Source organism: Lasioglossum baleicum, unplaced genomic scaffold, assembly GCF_051020765.1.
Source record: "Lasioglossum baleicum unplaced genomic scaffold, iyLasBale1 scaffold0098, whole genome shotgun sequence".
Classification (NCBI taxonomy): Eukaryota; Metazoa; Arthropoda; class Insecta; order Hymenoptera; family Halictidae; genus Lasioglossum; species Lasioglossum baleicum.
The window spans coordinates 444959-453712 of record NW_027469158.1 but is presented as its reverse complement, the minus strand read 5'-3'; the positions used below and the strand labels follow the sequence as shown (position 1 = coordinate 453712).

At 47.8% G+C, this 8754-nt stretch overlaps 1 protein-coding gene across 1 annotated transcript; it reads left to right on the top strand.

Annotated features, from left to right (window-relative positions):
* Positions 1-2568: 2568 nt before the first annotated feature.
* On the top strand, positions 2569-3375 carry LOC143219919 (uncharacterized). Its single transcript, XM_076445714.1, has one exon. It carries the CDS (start codon positions 2569-2571, stop codon positions 3373-3375), a length of 807 nt encoding a protein of 268 aa, XP_076301829.1.
* The last annotated feature ends 5379 nt before the right edge of the window (positions 3376-8754 follow it).

Sequence of the window (8754 nt, the reverse complement as noted above, 5' to 3'; positions counted from 1 at the left end):
AAACAGACGGAAACCACAGTAACAATACTAGTATCAGCATACCAGAAAAGAACAGGAGAGGAACAAACAATTCTAAATACCCTGGACACAATCATAAACTGGTGTACGGACAAAGACCATGACCTAATAATAGGGATGGATGCAAACGCACACCACACAATGTGGGGCAGCACGGACACAAATAACAAAGGAATACAACTACTAGAGTTCATTCTAAGGACAGGACTGGTAATAGTAAACAGGGGAAAAAGACCAACATACCAATGCAATGGGAGATGCGAAGTACTAGACATTACACTCTGCCTCCCTCAGACGAAAAACAAAATCAAAGACTGGAGAGTAATAGCGGGAATCTCATTGTCAGACCACGAATACATTACGTTCAAGACAAACACGAACGAACAAACCCAACCCGAACACACGCGCAGCAATAGGGACACAGACTGGAAACGATTCACCAACAACCTGGAAAACCTCAAAGAAAACATACCCAAAGAATATGGAAACAAAGAACAAATTGACAGAATGGCAATCATATGCACCCAACTAATAAACACAGCATGGGAAGAAGCCACCAAACCCAAGACAACCAGCACCAAAACTAGAATCCCCTGGTGGAACGAAAAACTCCAAAAGGCAACAGCTAACCTCAAGAAACTACACAACAAATGGAAAAGAGCCAACAGAGAGAATGACAGAAAAATATGGGAAAGTGCGAAAAGACAACTAAGCAAAGACATATACACAACAAAGAGAGAATCATGGAAACAATTTTGCAGTAAAATCGAGAAAATCCCGATAGCAGCCAGACTGACTCATATATTGACAGACGCCAAAAAAGAAAGTCTAGGAGCACTGCAAACAACGAGCGGCACGTTCACCACGAACGACGAAGAAACTCTCAATATGCTCCTGGAAACACACTTCCCAGGCTTCACACAAATAGAAACAAACGCGACACAGACACAACAACAACAACAAGGCAACCTCACCCCAGACTGGCAACTGGCCAACGAAATAGTAAACCTAGACAGACTAACCTGGGCCATACAATCGTTCGCCTCATATAAAGCACCAGGAGTAGACAACATAATCCCCAAAACACTAAAAGAACTACCCTTCAGTATGGAAATGGGTATAACAAAGCTGATCAGAGCCAGCATAGCGACAGGATATATCCCAGCGAATTGGACATACACAAAAGTAATTTTCCTGCCCAAACCTGGCAAATCAGACTACACCAGCCCCAAGGCATACCGACCGATATGCCTTACACCCTCCTTATTAAAGACAACGGAAAGACTAATAGACCGATACCTAAAAAACACACACCTGAAGGAGGTACCACTACACAGAGCACAACATGCATTCAGACCAGGACACTCGGTCGAAGTAGCGCTCCATCAGCTGCTAAACACCATAGAAAGAGCGAGATCCAAAAAAAGGTCACACTAACATGTATACTAGATATCGAAGGAGCATTTAACATGACCCCAATAAAACTCATCACAAAAGCAATGCAGAAAAGAGGCATGAACCCGACCCTGGTCAGATGGATAGAAAACATGCTAACAGACAGAAAACTAAAAGCCACAAGAGGAGATGTAGAGGTCACCGGCACGGTAACCAGAGGATGCCCACAAGGAGGAGTCTTATCTCCAATATTTTGGTGTATAGCAGTGGATGAACTGTTATACAAGCTAGAAAACACAGGTGCCAAAGTGATAGCCTATGCAGATGATGCTGCGCTAGCAATAACAGGCACTGACCTGGAAGACTGTGTGGAAACCATGCAAAAAGCACTGAATAAAATCAAAAAATGGTGCGACGCAGCACAATTATCAGTCAACCCGAACAAATTAGAGGTAATCTTGTTCACAAAAACAATTAGATACCCCGAAAGGAGTGGACTAACGTACGCAGGTCAGCAACTAGAACTAAAAGAACATGTAAGATACCTAGGAATATACTTACACAGAAAACTACTATGGAAACCACATATAATCAGAAAAATCAAAGCGGCCAAAAACAACATGTACATGCTGAACAGAGCTCTGAGCCCAACTTGGGGCATGAGCCCAAAAATAACGAAGTGGACATACAACTCCATCATTATACCTAGGGTCACATTTGGAGCCGTAGCCTGGTGGAGAGCCACAAATTTAAAAACGGTACTAAAGGAACTTGACAAACTCCAACACTTGGCGCTAGTCAGAATCACGGGAGCAACAACATCAACTCCAACCAGAACAATGGAAATCCTCACAGGAATAGACCCATTGGACATAAGAATCAAGGAAATAGCGCTGAGAACCATGTACAGACTGGAAAGCTGGGGTCACTGGAGATGGAAAGGCAGGGAACACACAACCCTGATATCCCAACTGAGAAACCGTGAACTTAAGAACCTACTACTAATGCCCAAGGATAAAAGCCCCACCATATGCACACCAACCAAAAAAATACAACTTGGAAATTATGAACAGAGCCGCCTGGAAAGAAGGTATCCCAGCAACCCACAAACATAAAGAAATCTGGTACACAGACGGCTCCAAAAAGGAAAACGGTATGACTGGAGCAGCCTGGACAAACAGCTCCACGGAACACCACTTTGAAGCATTGGGCACATTCGCGACTGTATACCAGGCAGAACTACACGCCATACTAAGATGCACTCAGGAGATAAACGAAAGACAGGAGGAAGGTAAAGCATATCTGATATGCACAGACAGTCAGGCAGCACTGAAAACCCTGATGAGGGCAACCTTCACATCAAAACAAGCTAGGAACTGCCATGAGGTATTAAACGAAATAGGAACAAGAAACCAAATCACACTAACATGGGTACCAGGCCACACAGGTATAATAGGAAACGAAATAGCAGACCAACTAGCCAATAGAGGGTCAGACACGATACCAATTGGACCTCAACCAATAATCGGGATTCCCGAGGCAGACTACTTGCAAGCTATAAAGAAATGGAAAAAGGAAACTAGCGCTAAGAAATGGAGCGAAACAGAAGGCCTAAGGCACTCAAAAGAGATAATAGGAGAAGAACCCAGCTTTCAACAACAAGCAGCATTCATAGAAAAGAACAGAAGAGCAACCAAAATAATCACAGGAATATACACGGGACACGAAACACTCAATCTACACCTCCAACGAATCGGTAGACGAGACACTAAAGAATGTGAACTATGCCGAGAAGTAGACTCGGAGGAAACGTCTATCCACCTCCTTACGGAATGCCCAGCAACAACAAGAACTAGACTCCGAATACTAGGAGATCACACTCCGAACCGACAAGACATAAAGAAGATACCACTGAACAAATTACTCAAATACTTTGAAACAATCAACCCGTGGAAATACTAACGACCCTCGCTCAGACACATGAACACGTTAAAAAAAAAAAAAAAAAAAGGAGGAAAAGGGGAGTAAAAGGACCAAACCTGCATATGCATCACAGACCTAAACCCAATCTCGCACCAAGACTAACAATCCAAATCGCAAGTTTCAGCATGCTACCCCCCATGGCACACATAACACAAGACATCCCACAATTAAGGGATGCGGCAGACGAGAACACATGGGACGGTGTCATCCCGCTACATCACCCAGACACATATGGGTATATAATATCCCTGAACTGTCTCCGCAACCTCATCGACACGGCGACAATAGAAGATACAGTATACTGTATGGAGTGTGCCACCCAAATAGCACATACCAGAAGAGTGGAGCCCCAACCAGCGGTGCTACACTTCATCAGCCACAGTGTCACACTCGCCGAAAGAATCACCTGCCAGAATTGCAACTGCAGACTCCTCACGGTGAGAACAGCGGGAGTCTGCGCGGAATGCACAGAAGGTATATACAACATGGGGACCATAGACTTCCGAAGACTAGGGGAAGGATATGCCTTAACCGTTATACTCCCGAACGGGAACAGGGTGGTCCAAGGAATAGGAAACCACTGGCAACTACAATAACACCAACACAACACGGCAACACAAAACCACAAACAACACTCATCACAACAACTCTCGAACAGACAAACTAACACAACCAAAACAAACGTACTAATCAAGCTTACTCTGATCACACAACAGAATAAGATGCCGATACCAACATACCCAGCACCTCAGACAGTTAGCGAACTGCGATGGGTGGCAAATCACAGGCCATGGGATGGTGTGATCCCCCTGCTCCATATGGAGGCGTATGACGACTTCAGTGACATGCTGTGCGTCAAGGTGATCAGGGGGGTACACCTCATGAACGATGCGCACGTTTGCCGGGAGTGCATCCCCCATCTACTGGAAGTGGACCGGCAGATGGTGCAGGAAATCGAGTACCCACATATGATGGGATTACCCACATACAGAATGCAGTCATTCCGGTGCAGGCGGTGCAACAGGCGCACAATCGTTACACAACCCGCGCTGAACTGCGCAGACTGCTCCGGAAGCTTGTTGATAGCTTCAAACATGGACATAGATAACATCAACTCATTTAGAATGCTGGCGGTTTTAGGAATTTTTATCGAAGACAGGAGAGAATTTGATAACTAAAACATATATAATAAAATACACTCATATTTTGTACCATTACTATATGCTGCACATTCAATAATCCCTGATACCCTATCACAGACCTAACACTCACACGACCCAAACCAACAAGGAACTAGGAGACTAACAAGAAAATGGAGGACCGTACTGAGAGACAAGTGCCGGGGAGGGGCGCGCTATTCCAAACAACAATATAACACTCAAATAACCAAAAGCAGAAACTACCGCGTAATAGTGCAAATCCCCACTCCCTCGCAATTTAACCCCACATGATATAATCATAGCCGTCACACTCCCTAGAAGCCTCACAGACCTATTCCTACAGGAACACAGTACTATTCAAACCTTGATATCTACAATCCTCTTAAAACTTTGTCTTAAAGGAAAACATTGTCTCATAGTACGGACTCCTTCCTTGTAAAAAAGAGATAGAAAGGAAAAATTATATATATATAAGCACTAATATCTCCTATTACACATAGATGACACTTCCCATTGAACACATCAAAAACTACTATGAATGCACGAAATACACCTGCGTGCGGATAAAGAGAGGCACCAGGACGATCGACCACCAACAAATCTGCCTTCCATGCAGAGATGCAGGGACAAAATTCACCGAGGGCAATAGGCTAAAAGAAGCACACTGGGTGCAAACCCAAGAAACAAGCCTAAGGGCCTATAGATGCGGCACATGCGGGGCAAATACTATAAAAACGAGACCCGCCCTATTTTGTAATACTTGCACCTACAAATTACAATAAACAAACATACCTACACAAACAGAGTAAAATAAAATGTACCGAAATGTTTTATGCAAAAAAAAAAAACAACCCTACCCATCACACAGGTAGGACCAGAATCCGAGCACTCGCAGACAAAACAGGTAACCCACAAAACAGGGACACCACGATAAGGACGGTGGCCAACACACACAAAAACAACCCGGGAAAAGGCAGAAAAGATCTACATAATACTACCTGGGGACCATGACCATAGATTGAGACACGCTCCAAGCGGGCGTGCGGATCTCCTCGTTGTAAACACCCCCACCCACTACCCCGGAAAACGCACGGGACTGGGCGAGGGAGGTGACGAGGACCATTTGAGTCACCAACCCGTAAGAGACAGTAACCAAGGTGGTATACGACCCTGCATGGCAAGTAACATACCACGAGCCAAACAGTGTGTCAATAAACCATAAAACCGTAAAACCTCAAGCGATGGCCAATGTACACAAATAAACAACCTGGAAAAAGTGGTAAAATTCCGAAACAGTCCGCCGCTGGCCGGGGACGGTGACCATAGATCGAGACATGCTCCAAGCGGGTATGCGGATCCCCTCGCCGTAAACACCCCGCCCATTACCCCGGAAAACGCACGGGACTGGGCGAGGGAGGTGGCAAGGACCATATGAGTCACCACCCCGTTATGGACACTATTCAAGGTGGTATACGACCCTGTGTCAATAAACCGTAAAACCTCAGGCGGTGGCCAATATACACAAATAAACACCCTGGAAAAGGTGGCAAAAACTCCGAATACAGTCTCCCGCTGGCCGGGGACGTTGACCATAGATCGAGACATACTCCAAGCGGGTATGCGGATCCCCTCGCCGTAAACACTCCCGCCCATTACTCCGGAAAACGCACGGGACTGGGCGAGAGAGGTGGCGAGGACGATATGAATCACTAACCCGTAAGGGACACAAATCAAGGTGGTATACGACCCTGCATGGCAAGTGACATACCACGAGCCAAACAGTGTGTCAATAAACCGTAAAACCTCAGGCGGTGGCCAATATACACAAACAAACACCCTGGAAAAGGTGAAAAAAGTTCCACGACAGCTAACTGCAGGCTGAGGACGAAGTCCTACGAGCGAACACACGGGTCACCCCGTCGAGACCACCCTCGACCCACGATCCGAGAGCCTGGACGGGGCTGGGAACGCGCAGTGACGGGGACCGTGTGTGGCGCTGACTCCTAAGGAGCCGAACAACAGGGTGGTACACGGCCCTGTGCGACAAGTGTGTAATACCAGTCATCCAGCGGACCAAAAAGCCGTAAAACCCAACGGGTCCAAACCCAAAAACACAAACGGAACCCATGGTAACAGGGTAATATGTTCTAACAAACATTCTACAGGTAAACGGGCGTAAACAGCCGTGAACCGCTCGACTTTTCGGGAGACTGCGGGGACGCAACTAACAGGCGCGACCTCGCTCGATCACAACGTCGGTCGACAGCGGAACACGGTGCCCAACCCAACCCGCTTGCGAAACGCTCGCGGACCGAACTCAGTCGTGCACGAACGACAACTAGGCTACGCACATCCCCCGAGCTGGGTTTGACTCGTGAAAACGAGCATGGCGGCTCGGGCGCGACCCCATCGAGGGCCGACATGAGGGATGCGCACTACACACCTAAATCCTGGCACCGTTCTCGGAGCCGCAGCGGCGGTAGGACCTTAAGAGCGGTGCGGCCGTGGGGTGGTGACCCACGGGACGAATCTCATCCGGGAGTAGGTGAGTAAGTCCAGGGGTTAAAACGCGAGAGGGGAAGAGGGCTGTAGTTTTGCTAGAGAACAGTATGCCTATACCACGGATCGTGCCGAGGGACGCTGATACCAAGGTTACCAGTAGCGTCTGGGCCGGGGTTTCGGCTAAGTCGGTGTTCCTGAAGTATCGTTTTCATTTCCGAGGGTTTGATCAGACAGAGGCACCCATGCCCGGACAGTTAGCCAGGATTAGCCATACAGTGGATAGCCACCGACGGCATGGGGTACTCAACCAGACACGCGATTCTCCTCAAACCGAATAGGTTAGCCAATCAAATCACCTTCCGTCATCTCCACACCCGTGATCTGTCAACGCAGCACAACCCGTGACCTCACACACAAACCGACAGGGACGACATGGGTAAACAGTTAGTACTGGGGGTAATCTCTGGACAGCCGGATTTAGGATCGCGCATACACACACAATAGCTGGACTTGCTCACTGTTTGAGCCCTGGAGAGAAAGGGGGGGCAATGTAAGCAGGATAGCCACTGCTAACCGTCATGAGGGGACCGGTTTGCCCGACGACATACCCACATAGCACAAATCTTAGGTAGCATGGCCCGGTCCCTAGATGATTGACGATCCGTCCTACGTCGGCTTCGGTAGCATGTTGGACCGCGTGCCTAAAAAGCTAGAACCGACGCAAGGACGTAGACATTCGCCCGGTAATGCATCGCCCCAGACAGACTTTTGGTAGTAAAGGTACACATAGTGGCCTCAATGCCTTGCAACCAGAACCGTCTGGTTGCCCGGGACGTACTTAACTAACTAACTAACTAACTAACTAGGTTAGATTAGGTTAGGTTAGGTTAGGTTAGGTTGGGGACCTAGGGATATGGGGCTCTCCAATGGTGACTCTGATCTATTGGAGGGTATGACTACAGTGGTGGTGGTCCATATCCTAAATCCTCTTGCTCCACCTCCACGTGGTGGTCCCTGGGGCACACTGCGGTGTGTGCTAACGGAGCGAGGGGTTACAGAGGCACTCCCCGCTCTTTTTACTGCGTGCCTCTCACGCAGAAGGGTAGTGCCGGTGTACTGAGTGAATGTGTATGTACGCATGTGTGTGTGAATGTGGCTGCGGCCGGTGCACGGTGGATATTCCCCGTAGACTAACCAAGGGAGGAGTAGTAGCCTCCCGACCGGGGCTGGGAGATATGTTAGTACCTGACCTCTGTGTGTGGCAACACGCACATGTTTAACGTGGAAGAACCGCTACTTCCAGCTGACTGGAGCCTAGCCGGGGGTTGAAGCCGTGTTAACTGGGCGCAGAAATGGAGGATTACCTGGCCAGTATTTCCTCATACCCTGTGCGTTGGGGGGCAAACCAGCGCACCGTCTAGCCTGAAGTTGGAGCAATATCCGGTTCGGATCCGGTGCGCTCCTTCAATAGGGGTGACGTAAAACCTTTAGCATTTTATTTTAACCTTTTGTAGAGTCTTGTTTTCCCATGTCGATAGGCTTGGCCAGCTGACAAGTCGCTTCTCGGCTTCGACATGGTTTAATTAGGGTGCTTTATCGGCGGGGAAGTGCCCCTATGCGCTAGGGGTCCCATGATGGGCGAACCGTCGTTAGATTTAACGAAATTTTGCCATGGAAGGCCTTATTAAAAAAACAA